A 16,461-nucleotide genomic window follows, 5' to 3' on the forward strand; every position below is an offset into this window, starting at 1 on the left:
CCTCTGTCCTTCCTGTCTTCTTTTCCTTCCTTCCTTCCTTCCTTCTATCTTTTTAATGATCCGGCCCACATCAGATCAGATTGGGTTGTATGTGGCCCTTGAATGTAAATGAGTTTGACCCCCCTGGTATAAAGTACTGACCCTCAGCCCTACTGTGTGCTGATAGTGAGGATGTTTACCTGTGGCAGTCCTTTGTCTCCTGCAGCGTGAAGTTTCAGTTTCATTAATGCTACCTTGGCTGCAGTCGCGCTGTTCTTCGCTCCTCTGCGTCCTTTACTTTTGGATCCAACCTTTGACTCTGAGTTATCAAAAACATAATCCAAATGTTAGTGGGTTGACAGCATGATGTTTAATACTGACCCCATGTGGACAAAAGAGGAATGACAGAAGAAGATCTAACTACTGTAACTGACCCACAATCTTCTGCACCAGCTCTTTGGTCGCTGCCATTCGAGGCTTTTGGACCTCCAGCTTCTCACACTTGTGATCATCTTGATGACGATGGCTGCAAGTTAAGAACAAAAAGCTTTGACACAAACTGATAAAATAGCATTATAGATGAAGTCTGTTGCTTTATGAAACGAATATGAAGTCGAATCAAAAGACGTACGCTAAGCAGAAATGTTTTTCACACTGCGGACAGATTACAGGCAGCAATTCTTTTCCTTTGCAGTCTTCAAATGAACACGGATAACTTTTCGTGCCGCCGCCTGAAGTCTGAGGTTCTTTTTTTACCGGCTCCTGAAAAAGAATAAAAAGGAAATCAGGTAGAAAATAAAAAAAACACTACTAGTATATAAATAACCAAACAGAGGAGGAAATGTAAGTTTGACCTACTGCTGAACATGAATGAGCCTCTCTGCTTCTGTGTTCAATGCTGTAAGAAACAAAAAGAAGCATTTATTTTATTATTTTATTAAAAAGGACATAAACACACAAAAGTGGAATTATATGTGGATAAAGGTAATAAAGTGGGTTTAGTCCTGCACGCATTTAATGTACTGAACACAGTTATTAAACACTTTTCATGAGTATTTCAACATTATGCAACTTTATACATAAGTATATATAACAGGTGTGTAACTACTGATTCTCTTTATTATTAATACATCTATATTTAGTCATTTAATTATCTAATAAGTTATTTGAATATTTTAATTAATAGTTCAGTCTACAAAATGTCAGAAAGCAACAAGAAATGAACGCCAACATTTCCTGAAGCTCAAAGTGACGTCACCACCAGTTCAAAAACTTTAAATATTCAGATTACAGTCACATAAAACAAGAAAAGACAAGAACTGAGGAGCTCAAACTAGATAATGTGCATCTAAATGATTTATCAATTATCAAAATAATAATTGCAGATAGACTTGCTGTTGATTAATTAAATAATCATATCAGCTGTAATATATTATACTTTCTACTCTGCTGCTTTTACCCTTTCACCTGTTGTCACCAGAACTTCACTAATACTGAAATACTGAACTTTTTAAAGTCAATATTTGGGTTTTAAAAGCCTGAAGTTGCTAAATAAGCCACTTTTCTTTTTTGTGTGAGAAGGAAATATTTTTGATAAAGATGGACAATTTGGTTAAACTGAGCGGAGCCATTTACACTTGAAAAATAAAGTGAAAAACAATGTAGCCATGACTTTAAACTACCCACAACATATATTTGGCATTTGTACACTTGATACTGATTAGACAAATCCAGCCCATCAGCTGTGTAGATTATTAAAGCTGCAGTTTTGACTTTGAAAGTACCTTTTTCTTTCTTTTAACCAAGTAGTTACTGTGTGGTAAACCCCTTTATTTCCCCACTTCCCTTTTATGTTTAAAAGTCACTTTCATTTCATGCATGAGGTGAATTCTTACCAGAAAACACCGCTGCAAGAGTCACACACAAAGGGAAGGAAATCTAGAAGAGGAGCAGAGGGGAGAAAAAGTTCAGACATGTTAGTTTCACAACTAAAATCAATGCAGACAATAGCAGTAATAGTTTGTTATCACTTTAATTCAGTTGAATTTAAAAGGGTTTTTATTGGCATGGGACACAAAGCACGTGTGAAATAAAAGCCAGAACATGTGCTTACTATAAATACAGATCTAATTCAATCCAATACAACAGCTCTGTTATAAATTCTACATTTATGAAGTTTATACATTTACGTTTTTGTTAATATTATTAAAAAGGTGATAATTTTACTTAATGTTAATTATTGAGGTCAAAGTGGGTGGTGGTGTATTAGGGTGTGATATACTGACTGGTGTTCCTAATATTTTGTCCACTCCATTAACCATTCAAGATTATGAACTCCAGTACGTCACCATCACCCACTATGACCTCATTAATATACATCAAGTATAATTATCACCTTTCTGACAATGTTAACAATAACTGAAAATGTATAAACTTCATAAAAGTATTATTTATAGCAGAGCTGTTAAATTAGATTGAATTAGATTACACAGGTGTATCTAATAAAGAGGTCAGTGAGTGTATATAACTATGTACAAAGTTAACTAAAAGTATGTGTTAAACTTAGTTTAATATACTTCTATACAAATAAGTGACCTGTATTAACACTGGAGTATTTTTATTATAGAGAAATGTATTAAAAGTTATGTTAAGTTTTGTCAGCTGTGATTGATCTGCTTTTATTTTGTAGAGTTTGGTACATATGACAATGTAATTGATGTAACTAATGTATTTTAATATAGCTGTGTTTTTAGTGTCTTATCAGTCCATTTTGTATGTGCATGACACAAACAAACAAACAATAACAACACAAATACTCTGGTATAAAACAGTGAATTAGACAGTGATGTGAGGCTAGTTATGGAACAAATAGATGATTAAATAAGTATTTAATTATGTAGATACAGAAGTCACTGTTTATGCCGACCTCTTTCGATCTATGCACAGTTTCTACAACATTAACACAAATAGTTTTAATCACAAATGACTGAATATTAAGTTAGCTGGGAGGCTAACTGTGCTAAAAACAGACACCTTATCTCATTCATAGTGATAAAAACCAACACTACTGACATATATCTTCATGTATTGTAACAGAGACTGAGTGTTATAATAAAAACAGACCTTGCTGATGACATAAATCAATTTGACAATGTTTCCCAATGTCTAATTCAGCCATGAGTTAGCGGGTTAGCTGCCGGCAGCTAGCTGTTAGCCTTCAGACGTCAACATCAACTTTGACCCCACCCAGACAGTGACGTCACATTCTTCTTCTTCTTGTTTTATGGCGGTTGATCATCCAGCTGTTGGTACATTACTGCCACCACCTGCTCTGGAGGGTGAACCAGAAATTCCACTTACAATCTACTAATTATTCTTATAAATTAGAGAAAATAAATAAATAAATAAATACAAAACAAACAAACAAACAAAAACAAACCCTATTATATATATATATAATATTCTATTTAAAAGCTCTGTATCCCTCAAAAAGCCTAACAATACCCCTACTGTCTAATTCTTCAATAATTAACAGAAGATCTAACATACTAATTGAATTTCCCCTCGGGGATAAATAAAGTAATTTTGAATTTCAAATTTGAATTTGAACCCTTGCTCTCTCACTCATACTCTTGTGCACCTAATTCCCTAAATGTATTCCTCGTCACCTCTCTCTGTCTCTCATATCTCCTGCAGTTCATTTAACCACATTGCTCAACTGCAGGAGGGTCAAACTCATCTTCATTCAAGGATATGATCTGATGTGGGCCGGTGCATTAAAAAGAAGGAAGGAAGGAAAGTTTTCTGGTTTTACTTTCTCACTCCATTAATCAGTTTTCTAAAATTCATCTTGTCTTAATACACTTTCCTGTAGTCTTTATTTGAACTTAACTCGAAAAGAATTAAAGAATTGCAAAGTAATTTGCATATATGTATAAATTACCTATAAAACAGTGATTTGTCTTATACGTTTTTTATTTATTCTTTTTTTATGTATTCCTAACATCTGTCCTAAAACACTTATTGCATTAATATTATCATTCTCATATAATTATTATCAAAATCTTTCCAGCTATTTTCGCTTTTGAGGTATACTAAATAAAATAAAGACAAATTAAGGGTTCTTAATTGAATATAAATATTTATAAATATTGTTCAACTGTATGTTTCACTCCTAAAACCCCAATAAAAAGAGTTGCAAAAAGAAAAAAAGAGTTTATAATGTGAATAAAAGTTAAAACAGTGGATTATTTACAACAATAAAAGGTGTTTTCAAAAGATTTTGGGACACAGGTAGCCAATAATAAGCTGTTATCTGCAGTAGAAAAGGACAAAAGAAACAATAAATACTATTAGAGTGTTTTTATTTGTCAAACATCAAAAAAGTGAAATATGTACAGTGTTAACGTGTAATCCAAGTTTATTTACAGCTGAATGACATGCAGTAAAAACATATCTGCTCAGTGTGTTAATAACATCATATCCCGGTTATGCCTTCATTACACCTTTTATAAGCAGTTGATTCTGAGCAGGTTGGATAAGAAATCACAAAAAAAAGAAACAGAAACAGAAAGAAGAGACAGAAAAGAGAAAAGGATACTTCAGTTTGTGGATTCCTTCACTTAAATGCAGTTTCTTGATACATATAACCCGTAAACAAGGCGTTACAAAGAAATAATACAAAGATCTTCATTTTCCCTAAAAAAAAAACTGTTAGAAAAAAGTTATTTAAAAAAGAGATTTCTGTTAATTTGTCACTTTATATCAAGACGCTGCTTTAAAGTGCTTAAGTTGCCCACGATGCCAGCATGCGCATGTCGTCATCGTCTTCAACCCTTTTCTTGGTGGCTGTAAAAAAAGAAAAAGAAAAAGGAAACATTTAACAAATTAATGCTATTAAATTATTCTTACAGTTTTTAATCAGCAGCTAAGGATTCATTTCATAACTGAGGGCAATAATTAGGCTTTTATTATTTTCCCCATTAATGAGGACTCTCTCTCCTTTCATTTCCTGTCACTTCTCCACAGTTGCTACCATAGACAGTATATAAAATGGACGTAACATCCGTGACGTCACCCATTGGTTTGTGGACTGCTGATCGGAGGCCAATAGTTTCGGATCTGAGCAGCGCCATCTTGAAAATTTACGGTGCATGCTGTGTAAAAAAAAAACTGCTTGTTTTAAAAAAACTTATATGGGCATCAGGAGGCTGGCTGCTGGGATATTAAAGTCTTCAAGTTCAAGGCAAAAACAGGCAGAAACCAATTTAATATTTATAACCACAAAAATGAAAATAAAACTCGACTTATCTTAGAGGCACGACTGAAATGTCTCTGGGTAACATTAGACTAAGATTGTACAATGTTGATCGTTTGGGTGTTTAAACCTTTAAAAATCCTTCTAATCTTTATGTATGTCTTTATATGCCATCTTGAAAATTTCAGGTGCATGCTGGGAAAAACAAAAACACGGATTCTACTTATATGGGCATCAGGAGGAGCATGAGGCGCCCTCCTGAACCTGTGAACCAATCAACCTGTCAATCATGACATAGCCACGCCCTAATGCATACCCTGCTTTATCGTCAAATATAAAATCAGGGAGACCAAAATGTCCCAAATGAACATCATACTGCATTGAAGAAGGCTTTAAACTAGCGATTGAGACCATAAACACATTTTGAAAACGTTTACTGAGGTTAGAAATCAAGTGAGAAGTTGGTGAATTCTCCATTGACTTGTATAGAGACGGAAGTCCTTTTGACACCAAAACGGTCGCCCCCTGGTGGCCTTTTGATAGAATGCAGTTTTAAGTTACTTCTGTGTTGGCATCATTTCAGAGGACCGGAACTCCCCGCCTGGTTGCTACCAAATAAAAGGGATAAAATACTCCAAAATAATAAATTAATTAAAGTATACTCTAAAATCAAAAAAAATTGTTTAGTTTTGGCTTCTTTTTGCAACCACAATGATCAGTCTAATTCATTTCTAAAACTCATATTTTGCTGATTAAATTGTGAAAAAGTGTTCTCGGTGTTGTACATACTTGCGCGCTGACTGGGCCTCGCTGACGGCAGTCTGGAGGAGGGAACACTGGGCAGACCTCCCATCCTCTTCATGTTGTCCTCCAGCTCCTCCTGTTCCAGCTCAGCCAGCTCGGCCAGAAGCTCATCCTAACAAAACACAACAAAACAACACAGGTGAGCAGAGATTAAGAGCTTTTAAACTCTGTGATGGCAGATGAATGAGGAGGGAGGGAGAGAGAGAGGGAGAGAGAGAGAGAGAGAGAGAGAGAGAGAAAGAGAAAGAGAGAGGGAGAGAGAGGAAGAGGGAGAGAGGAAGAGGGAGAGAGGGAGAGAAAGAGAGAGAGAGAGAGAAAGACAGAGAGAGAGGAAGAGAGAGAGAGGGAGAGAAAGAGGGAGAGGGAAAGGGAGAGAGGGAGATGGAGAGAGAGAGAAAGAGAGAGTGAGAAAGAGAGGAGAGAGAGGAAGAGGGAGAGGGAGAGGGAGAGAAAGAGGGAGAGGGAGAGAGAGAGAGAGAGAGGGAGAGGGAGAGAGAGAGAGAGAGAGGGAGACAGGGAGAGGGAGAGGGAGAGGGAGAGGGAGAGGGAGAGGGAAAGGGAGAGAAGGGAGAGGGAGAGGGAGAGAGAGAGAGGGAAGGGAGAGGGAGAGAGAAAGAGAGAGAGAGAGAATGTGATGAAAAGCTGGGTGAGATCTCGACCTCATCAAACGTCTCCCCGAAGGGTCCAGAGATGGCTTCACTGATCTCTCGAGCCACATCCTGCTGCTCTGTGATGTCCTGCATCAGATCGTCTATCTTATCAACGTCCCTGAAAAACAGAAAGAGAGAAAAAAAAAGAGAGAGAGAAACTTAAAGGTGACATATCATCAGCTTTTTATCAGTTTCTGCTACTTTTATATAGTTATAATGTTGGATTTTAGATGTTAGACGCGGCCGAAGTTACAAAATATGAATGAAAATATGAAAATGTGTAGAAATGAAATTAACTATGACAAAAAATGGAGGGGAAAAAGGTTTTAAGTATTTAAAACCAGAAGCCCCTTTTTTACTTTCTTTCACAAATATTTTGATCAGTATTTAATTAAAAACTATTAAATTGTGTAATAATAGGTGTAAATCTTTTTTATTTACTCTTATTTGTATTTATTTGTCTCTTCATATTGTTGTTGCCCCTCTGTGATTCATGCACTATTTTTTTTTTTATTGTGAAAATGTTTAAAATGTGCAATAATCAGTTTAAATAAAGATCAATAAAAAGGAAAAAAATATGTAGAAATGATCCCTGAGAGTTCTGCAGGCTTGGTTGCTACGGCGGTTGCTAAGGTGGTTGCTAAGGTTTCCTGCTCTAACATTCCAAGTCAGATTTGGGCTCAAACATGTACAGATGTGTTTTTAGAAGTTGAAATCCTGCAACTACTTTTTTATTGTTACTGAAAGTTTGCAGTGGTGCTAAAACAGCTGCATAAAGGACCAGTAGAAGATAAATAAGAAAGGTTTTAACTTAAAATCATGCAAAGATATTCCAGTAGAGAGACAAAGAGAACGTTACAAAAAAAGCCTTTCTACCCACTTCAATACACCTGTACAATGCCTCACTTACATAAATGCACCCTGACTCTAACTACTTTACATGCACTTTTACCTATGTATTTATTGTGCCTTCACGTGCACTTTTACCTATGTATTTATTGTGCCTTTACGTGCACTTTTACCTATGTATTTATTGTGCCTTCACGTGCACTTTTACCTGTGTATTTATTGAGCCTTTACGTGCACTTTTACCTATGTATTTATTGTGCCTTTACGTGCACTTTTACCTATGTATTTATTGTGCCTTCACATGCACTTTTACCTATGTATTTATTGTGCCTTTACATGCACTTTTATCTATATACTCATTGCGCTTTTATACTGGGTTCTAGCAATGCTGAGGGTGGGAGGGTGAGTTTTTGTGTTTTTATATATATGTTTGTGCCGTGTATTGCAGTATTGCTGCTTGGACATTTTAAATTTCCCCTCTGGGATTAATAAAGTAAAATCTATCTATCTAAAATATAAATATAGAAGAGGAAACTTCCATTTGTGTCTCAATCTAAAAGGATTTCACTTGAAGCAGCTTAAACGTTGATCATAATCTGATTGTATTTCCTGTTATCTGTTATATAAGAAAAGTATGAAGGTAAGATAAAGAAACTATTTGCTCTTTACTTTGTTTCAAAATGAAACAATCTGCATCTGTAAGGTCCAGACAGGAACACAAACACCACCAGTAGCTTTTAAAAGGAGGCGAACATGTCACGTTATCATCTCAGTTTAACTCTTATTTACTGTTGTTAGCTTCTCACATGTTCTCGTGGACTTTCTTCATGGCTTTAGCAGCGTATCCCATGTTCTTCAGCACCTCCGTGTTGGTGTGAGAGTTCTCCAGCGCTTCTCTCTGGAACTCGATGGTGGAGAGCGTGCCGTCGATCTGAGTCAGCTGCTGCTCCAGACGCTTCTTCCTCTTCAGCGCCTGCAGGGCAGCTGATGAAGAGGAAGAGGAAGAGGGAGAGGATTGTGGACGTGAGAGTGATTATTTCAGATCTTACTGTATCAGTGTTTTTCTGACACGCTGTCACATTTTTTTGTGTGTGTGTTCACAAAGAAAGGAATCCAGGTTCCTCCCATTACATAACAATGTAGGTGATTCAACAAGCGATACACATTTGTGTATCAGAACTTTGTTTTTTCTTCTTTCCTCTCCCATTAATCATCTCACCGCCCCTCACATTTATCTGCTGACCCTTTGGAGGGGCCCCACCCCTAGGTTGGGAACCACTGGACTAAACTAGCTAACTGTATATAAAGTAGTGTAAACTAGCTCCACCTCCAGCAGCTACAACAGTAACATGCTGCTCTAACACTGATGCTTCACTATTAATAATCTAATGATGTCATAATAATAATAATATATCAGTCAGAGGACCAAACCACTACTTTTACTGTAATACTGCATACTACATCACTCATAATACTGCAGTACTTTTACTGTAATACTGCATACTACATCACTCATAATACTGCAGTACTTTTACTGTAATACTGCATACTACATCGCTCATAATACTGCAGTACTTTTACTGTAATACTGCATACTACATCACTCATAATACTGCAGTACTTTTACTGTAATACCGCATACTACATCGCTCATAATACTGCAGTACTTTTACTGTAATACTTTAAGGCACTTAAGTGGGACTTTTACTTATAATGCAGTATTTTACATCTCTGTATTAGTACTTTTAAGTGAGTAAGGTATCTGAATACTTCTCTCTCTGCTTTCCTTCACTTGTTATGAACCTGTTTTACTTGCTGCTGTAATCAAAGCTACAAACATCATCTCTGTCCTCATAAATCATCATACAGGAAAAAGTATATCTGCATCTCTGAGTTTACAGTCTGTCCTGATATAATAATAAATGTGATTGTAACATTTGCCTCCCAGAGATAACACACTGTATGTAGGTTAAAGGTGCAGTGCGCAGAATAAAACATACCTCGCTTGTTTTTGGTCCCATTCTTCTTGGCTATCATGAGTTCTTGCTCTATCTTTTTCTCCAGGTAATCCTGTTTCTTTGTCAACATTTCTTCTGTCTCTCTGAGTTTGTGGATGGCTTCCTGAGGTGAAGGAGCTCCTCGGGACCGGTGGTGGTGGTGTTTGGACCTGGAGGAAGCAGAAGAGGAGCTGGACGAACCTGAGCTCGAGCTGGAGCTCCCTTTGAATAATTTGGAGATTTTACTCATTTTTTTTGCTGCTTTTTTTCCTTCCAGTAACTAAATCACACACGATCTCTCCTGCTTTGAAAGCTTTCTACAGGCGGGAGTGTTGGGAGTAGATTTTCCTGCTCGACGGCTTTCAACTTTTTCAATTCAAATCAGTGGAAGCACCTGTCACCACACCTGCGTGACGTAATGACACCTGACACCCTCCTTTCTTCTTCTTCTCTTGGTTTAGAGGCAGATTGCAAACCAGTTGAAGGTGCATGTCTCCACCTACTGTACAAGAGTGTGTAACATCATGTCATTTATATATATTATATATTTATACAATATGTATTTATAAAATAAGAGTAAGTGTAATTAAATTAAAGTTACTGATGAAAATGTTGATGATTATAAAGGAGGTTTATATCTGAAATCAGACCTTTAAGATTTTGCTCATTTTTTAATATTTAACATGGAAAGAAAGAAAGAAAGAAAGAAAGAAAGAAAGAAAGAAAGAAAGAAAGAAAGAATAGAAGACAGGAAGGGAAGATGGAAAGAAAGATGGAAGGAAGGATGGAAGATTTTAAGATTTTGCTCAGGAGGGTTTTTTCCTCATTTTTTAATATTTAACATGTTACTGAATACATATATTGCTGTTTTTAATTCTTTGTAATCAATATTTTTATATATATTTAGTAAATAAATCATGACTTTGGCTTATTAGGAGCACACATGGACTTAAATGAAGTCACAGTACCAATTAAACCCACTTTATTCATCAAATATCTTTATTTTATATTCCAAAATCTACATGAACTAATGAATACATTTTCAAATGAGAGATAAATGTTGCTTTATAAGAAATGATCTCCCTTATAAATCATGTCAGTATCCATGAAACACAGCTGGACTTAGATTTTGGTGCTTAATGGGAACACTTACCCTAACAGCTGGAAACATTGGTTAGAGAATTAGAAAAGTCATCAAATGTAATAAGTTACATTACTTTGATGAAGTCATTGAAATAGTTACATTACTTATTACATTTTAAATAGAGTAACTAGTAATCTGTAACCTATTATATTTCCAAAGTAACCTTAACAACCCTGTTTTATGTGTGTTATCATGTTATATTGACAGCTGGTTAGATTAGGATAAATACATCTTTCCATGACGTCAGATTCTAAACTTTTATTTTGACACATATATATTTGTTTCCTCGTTCTATTTTCTTGGGCGTCTTATTTTGGAAGACGTGGCCGGAAATACGTCACATCTTGTCAGCTGGTAAAGGAGGAAGAGCTAGCCGCCCAAAGTCATATAAAGACGTGAATAAGTTTAAAAACCTGTCTTTAAACTATTAAACACGCAGTATGGACACGAATAGACCTGCACACACTGAAGGTGAGTCTGAGGCTTTATTCTCTTCTTAATATTGAAGTTTAATTCTGAGTTTTTAAACATTTATGGCAAATTTTAGGCGCATAAATAAGTTAGCGCGCTGCAGGCTAATTAAACACGTTTCACACGTAGCTGCAGAAATAGAAACATTACACGTGTTATTATAGGTTTATTACACTGTTATTAACTGTTTATTCACATGCATTATAAGCTATGTTAAATAAATGGTTTTACAATAAGTTAAATTGTATAACACAGTAGATAAAAGTTGATATTATGCCCAAAAACTGATAAATAATTAAATAAATACGTGTTTATTCATCTTTTTACATCTTTATATAACTTTAATTCACTCTCTATATACACATGTATTATAAGCTATGTTAAATAAATGGTTTTCCAATAAGTTACATTAGTATAACTGCCTATAACTTACTGATTTACTACATAAAAGTTGATATTCTTCCCAAAACTGATAAATAAGTAAATAGATAAGTGGATATTAAGGATGGTTATATTTAAAATCATCTTTATATAACTTTAATTCACTCTCAAAACATATAACACATAATAAAAAGGCCAAATATGGACTATAAATGTACTATTTTTTGTCTTAGAAGTGTAAAGTTAACACTTAAATTGGTGTAAATATGAAATAATTGCTGCAATTTGTTTCTTTAAAAGCAATAATTAAAGTTAAATGGTTTCAGTTTCTAAAATGTGGATATTTGCTGGTTTTCTGCAGTAGATAAGTGGATATTTTGGGGGTTTAGGATGGTTTGTAGACATAAAAGTAGAGCTGGACTCATTAAAAAAACTACTAAATTAATCAATACATGTTTTTTAAATGTCATTTTTAAGAAGAAATATCTGATTTTTCTTTGTTTTCTGTTTCTTGAATGTGAATACTTCCTGGTTTCTTGTTACAGTGAATTAAACATATTTAGGTCGAGACAAAATAAGACGTTTAGAGACCTAATTTTTAACCACAAATGCTCAACTTGGAAATTATAAAGAGGCTGTATCTCTATTTTCTGACATTAAATAGACCAAACAGTACATTAAATTAAAGGTTAGTTGCTGTAATAAAGTGATGTATAAATTCTTTCCATATATTTCATCTCTGACTCCTTTCCCTCCACAGCTGGAGACTCCACCGCTGCAGACGAGGAGGCCAAAAAAGCCGCAGCAGCCGCCGCCGCCAAGCTCGCCAACCGCCTCCCGGAGCTCCGCCTGGTGGTGCTCGGCTGGCGTTGGCCCGGTAAGAGCCTCACGGGCAACACCATCATCGGCCGGGAGGAGTTCCGCCTGGAGCGAGCCGCCGAGTTCTGCGTGAAGCGGCAGACGGAGGTGCTGGAGCGGCAGGTGACGGTGGTGGACACACCCGGCTGGTTCTCCACCCAGGACACGCCTCCGTCCTACAAGGAGGAGCTGCTCAGAGGCGCCTCGCTCTGTCCTCCGGGCCCGCACGCCTTCCTCCTCGTCATCCCCGTCGGCATGTTCACCGAGGTGGACCGGGCCCGCATCGAGGAGCACGTGAGCCTGTTCGGGGAGCGCGTGTGGAGGCAGACGATCGTGGTGTTCACGTGGGCGGAGGTGCTGAGGAACATTTCCATCGAGAGGTACATCCGCAGGGAGGGGAAGGACCTGAAGTGGGTTCTGGAGAAATGCAAACGGAGGTACTTCGTCATCAATAACTGCATATTCGGGGAGCATCCGCAGGTAGGACGCTTACTGGAGAAGGTGGAGAAGCTGGTGGCGGAGGAAGGAGGGATCTACAACCCGGAGGAGGTGGAGGAGAAGAAGAAGAAGGAAGAAGAGGAGGTGAAGGAGAAGGAGGAGAAGAAACCGCTGGATGAGAACCAGAATCCAGCCAGAGAGGGGCGAGAGCTCGGAGCGAGACCCAAACAGAACTCGGGGCTCAACCTGTCCAAAGCCATGGAGGTGGAGTCGCTTTCCAGTGAGTCACGCTTTTATTGTAACTCTCACAAAAACAGGAAGTTAGTGAGACTCTGTGTTTTAGTTTTTTATTATATTAGTTTGTTGCTTCATCGAACTGAAGATACTAAAAGCTTTGCAATCCACACATTTCCTCATTCCTTACGACACAAGACACAATAACAACCGCACCCTAAAAACCCAACAACACAAAGCTCCTCAGTTACACTATAAACCTAAATTAAGTCCTTTTAAATACTTTTTATTTTTGCTGTATTTTCCTAATATAAGATTAAAAGTGACCAATAATTATAGAAAGTATTAGCATAGTGTTTCAGTTCAAATGTCTTGAGAAAATAAGATATTAAGTAATATAATATAAGATAAAAACTGACTAAGAATCATAGAAAGTCTTGAAGTATCAACAAAGTGTTTCAGTTTTTGTTTTTTAATCATAACATCTTGAAAAATTAAGATATTAAATCTTTAAATAAATAAATAAAAAGTTGCAGAAGTCTCGCCTTTGCAACACAACTTAATATTTAAAGTCTAATTTCTGATTTGGTGCTGAATTCAATATAAAATGAACAAGGATTGAACTGAATTTCTGTTTTTTTATTAGTATTTTACCTTTTTAAAACCAACGCAGTCCATTTATATCCTCATTCCTTACAAACCAGCATTAAACAAACATTTAAAAAAAACCAATAAACAACAATAAACAAATCTTTAATTATATATAATGAACCAAAATTAAGTCCAAATACAAGATAAATCATCATGTATCAGTTTCTTGTTATCCAATGATGAGAGATAACAAAGATATTTAATCAAGAAATAAATAAATAAAAAGTTGAAACAGTCAACTGAATACTTTTTGAAGAAGAAGAGCTTATAAACTAACAATAAGTACTTTTAATCTATCTTATTTCTGACTTGGTTTAGAATTTAATTGGATTTCAGTGTCTTGCTTTAATTTTGTGAAGTTATAAAATGATTCCTCCCCAAAAAAAGTGTTTAATTTCTTCAATCTGCCTGCTTTAAAATAGTATTTAGGAGTGAATTTAAAATGAGCTTCTTAATGGTATTATGTGTAGTTGAGAAATGAACCTTACTATAAATATTAAACCACATATGATCATTAAAGGAGGATGTGTTTGTTATTTAAAGACTTAATTATCTTTAGACTTAGACTTCCTGGACAGCAGATCTCTTCCTTGTTTGTTTAAACTCTCTCGTTGTGTTTGGTGCTTTACTGTTTAAACAGGAAAATGAGTCACATTAAGGAAGTGAAGAAGAAGTTTAATGTGGAGTTTCCTTCATGTTATCACGACTCAGTAACAGGATGGTATTAAGTCTGTGTGTCCATGTGTTTTAGTCATTTACATGTTTTAAATGAAGTCATTATTAGTATAAGTCCACTTAAATACACTGTAGGTGATAAAATATGTAATATTTATCATTCTACTGTGGTTACTTCTTTTTCTTCCTTTCCTCCTCTTCCTACTTCTTGTTTGTTCTTTCCTTCTTTCACTCTTTCTTTCTTTCTTTCTCTCTCTCTCTTTCTTTCTTTCTTTCTTTCCTTCTTTCTCTCTTTCCTTCCTTCCTTTCTTTCCTTCTTTGTCTCTTTCTTTCCTTCTTTCCTTTTCTCTCTTTCTTTCCTTCTTTCTCTCTTTCCTTCTTTCCTTTCTTTCTTTCTTCTCTCTTTCTTTCCTTCTTTCTCTCTTTCCTTCCTTCCTTTCTTTCCTTCTTTCTCTCTTTCCTTCTTTCCTTTCTTTCTTTCTTTCTCTCTTTCTTTCCTTCTTTCCTTTTCTCTCTTTCTTTCTTTCCTTCTTTCTCTCTTTCCTTCTTTCCTTTCTTTCTTTCTTTCTCTCTTTCTTTCCTTCTTTCTCTCTTTCCTTCCTTCCTTTCTTTCCTTCTTTCTTTCTCTCTTTCCTTCTTTCCTTCTTTCCTTTTCTCTCTTTCCTTCTTTCCTTTTCTCTCTTTCTTTCTTCCTTCTTTCTCTCTTTCCTTCTTTCCTTTCCTTTCTTTCTCTCTTTCTTTCCTTCTTTCTCTCTTTCCTTCCTTCCTTTCTTTCCTTCTTTGTCTCTTTCCTTCTTTCTTTCTCTCTTTCCTTCTTTCCTTCTTTCCTTTTCTCTCTTTCCTTCTTTCCTTTCTTTCTTTCTCTCTTTCTTTCCTTCCTTCCTTTCTTTCCTTCTTTCTTTCTGTCTTTCCTTCTTTCTCTCTTTGTCCTTTCTCTCCTTCCTTCCTCCTTTCTTTCTTTCTTTTTTTTCTAGGTGGATAAAATATGTAATATGTATCATTATTTTGTGGTTACACCATTTGACAGCATTCAGTCTTACTTTTGATTTTAAAAAAATGGTGCAAATATCATTTCAAATGACATAAAACCAACAAAAATACTAAATGTACATTTTAACAAACCTGATGCTGCTTTTAAAACTATTTAACATATTTTTGTGTAACATATAATCTGTTTTATTCCAGATTAACGAGACTTTCGTGGCTGTTTGACTATCGGAGCGTCACTGTACTGATGGAGGAGCTGCTTATATGACAAAAGGCAGAAGAAGAAGAAGAAGAAGAAGAGACGATGGTAATTAACTGAAATGTTACAGAACGGACAAATAAGTGTGATGAATTGTATTTATTTTTTAAATGTTAATGTGTGTTTGACGACACGAGGGGCCTTTTATTGTTTTGTTTTGTTTTCTTCACGCTGTCCAAAGATTTATATCCTTCCCCCTGTTTCTGTTTCTGTCTGTGAACATGTGACAATGTGATGAACTGGAGAGTTTTTGGAGTTTTTTTGGGGGGGGTAAGATTGTGTGTTGTAGTTTTTATAATCCTGTTTTAAAGGGGAGGAAAATTTCACCTTTAAAAAAGAAAGAAAGAAAGAAAGAAGCACAATCTGTTACATAACTGTCATTATTTTAAACACACTCCTGAGTCTCTGCGGACAGCGACGGCACAACTGCACTAAGAATAATAAAAAAATAGTTCCTGTAATATTCTGTCAATGACTGTTGAGGGAGTTACTTTACTTTTCTTTTTCTCTTTTATTTCTTTCCCCCCTATTTTTTGTGACCAAACTGTAAATGCTTTCCTCTCGCTGCGATGTTTATGATGCTCTGTTATAAAGCACTTGGGCGGTTATTGATTGATTTTTTTTTGTTGCCTATAGTCGGCCTTTTTTAAAAGCAGGGATCAGATGTTTGTGTCGGTGGCGGAGGGATACGTTCAAGGCAAACGGTGCGTTACTATTTCCATTAAATCTGCAGAATAGTCTAGTTTAAATCTCTCTCTCTCTCTCTCTCTCTCTCTCTCTCTCTCTCTCTCTCTCTCTCTCTCTCTCTCTCTCTCTCTCTCTCTCTC

The 16,461-nt window shown here is 36.0% G+C and overlaps 3 protein-coding genes across 4 annotated transcripts in view; 1 reads left to right on the forward strand and 2 right to left on the reverse strand.

The window, feature by feature from the left end:
- zfand1 (zinc finger, AN1-type domain 1) overlaps positions 1 to 3,214 on the reverse strand; it is a 5,797-nt gene extending 2,583 nt beyond the window's left edge. Inside the window, exons 1-6 of the mRNA XM_062441718.1 lie at positions 3,103 to 3,214; positions 1,875 to 1,917; positions 838 to 877; positions 611 to 741; positions 414 to 505; positions 180 to 298 (exon numbers count right to left, since the gene is read on the reverse strand). Of these exons, the coding sequence (XP_062297702.1) occupies positions 180 to 298; positions 414 to 505; positions 611 to 741; positions 838 to 877; positions 1,875 to 1,917; positions 3,103 to 3,157 (480 nt within the window). The 5' untranslated portion in view covers positions 3,158 to 3,214. The remainder of the gene's footprint in view (positions 1 to 179; positions 299 to 413; positions 506 to 610; positions 742 to 837; positions 878 to 1,874; positions 1,918 to 3,102) is intronic.
- A 1,523-nt stretch (positions 3,215 to 4,737) lies between these two features.
- chmp4c (charged multivesicular body protein 4C) lies at positions 4,738 to 9,811 on the reverse strand. 2 transcript variants are annotated; one of them, XM_062441719.1, is made up of 5 exons: positions 9,540 to 9,811; positions 8,346 to 8,523; positions 6,700 to 6,808; positions 6,026 to 6,152; positions 4,738 to 4,827 (listed from the first exon to the last, which is right to left on the reverse strand). In XM_062441719.1, exons 1-5 carry the CDS (start codon positions 9,784 to 9,786, stop codon positions 4,766 to 4,768), a joined length of 723 nt encoding a protein of 240 aa, XP_062297703.1. In that variant the 5' UTR covers positions 9,787 to 9,811; the 3' UTR covers positions 4,738 to 4,765. The 2 variants fall into 2 exon arrangements, with proteins under 2 accessions (XP_062297703.1, XP_062297704.1); XM_062441720.1 differs by having other exon boundaries at positions 4,766 to 4,827; positions 6,032 to 6,152.
- Positions 9,812 to 11,042: 1,231 nt separating this feature from the next.
- Positions 11,043 to 16,461, forward strand: LOC134002483 (GTPase IMAP family member 4). The gene is made up of 3 exons (XM_062441832.1): positions 11,043 to 11,151; positions 12,293 to 13,108; positions 15,574 to 16,461. The coding sequence occupies exons 1-3, from the start codon at positions 11,121 to 11,123 to the stop codon at positions 15,576 to 15,578; spliced, it is 852 nt and encodes a 283-aa protein (XP_062297816.1). The 5' UTR covers positions 11,043 to 11,120; the 3' UTR covers positions 15,579 to 16,461.

Source organism: Scomber scombrus, chromosome 20, assembly GCF_963691925.1.
Source record: "Scomber scombrus chromosome 20, fScoSco1.1, whole genome shotgun sequence".
Lineage (NCBI taxonomy): Eukaryota > Metazoa > Chordata > Actinopteri > Scombriformes > Scombridae > Scomber > Scomber scombrus.

Bases quoted from the DNA above. Each gene is read 5' to 3' on its own strand.
- chmp4c (XM_062441719.1), bottom strand. From the start codon at position 9,786: ATGAGTAAAATCTCCAAATTATTCAAAGGGAGCTCCAGCTCGAGCTCA. The intron at 6,153-6,699 runs GTCGAGATCTCA...GTGTTTTGTTAG, and splicing joins TCGGGGAGACGTTTGATGAG to GATGAGCTTCTGGCCGAGCT. The intron at 4,828-6,025 runs GTATGTACAACA...CTTTTTTTACAG, and splicing joins GAGGCCCAGTCAGCGCGCAA to CCACCAAGAAAAGGGTTGAA.
- LOC134002483 (XM_062441832.1), top strand. From the start codon at position 11,121: ATGGACACGAATAGACCTGCACACACTGAAG. The intron at 11,152-12,292 runs GTGAGTCTGAGG...TTCCCTCCACAG, and splicing joins TAGACCTGCACACACTGAAG to CTGGAGACTCCACCGCTGCA.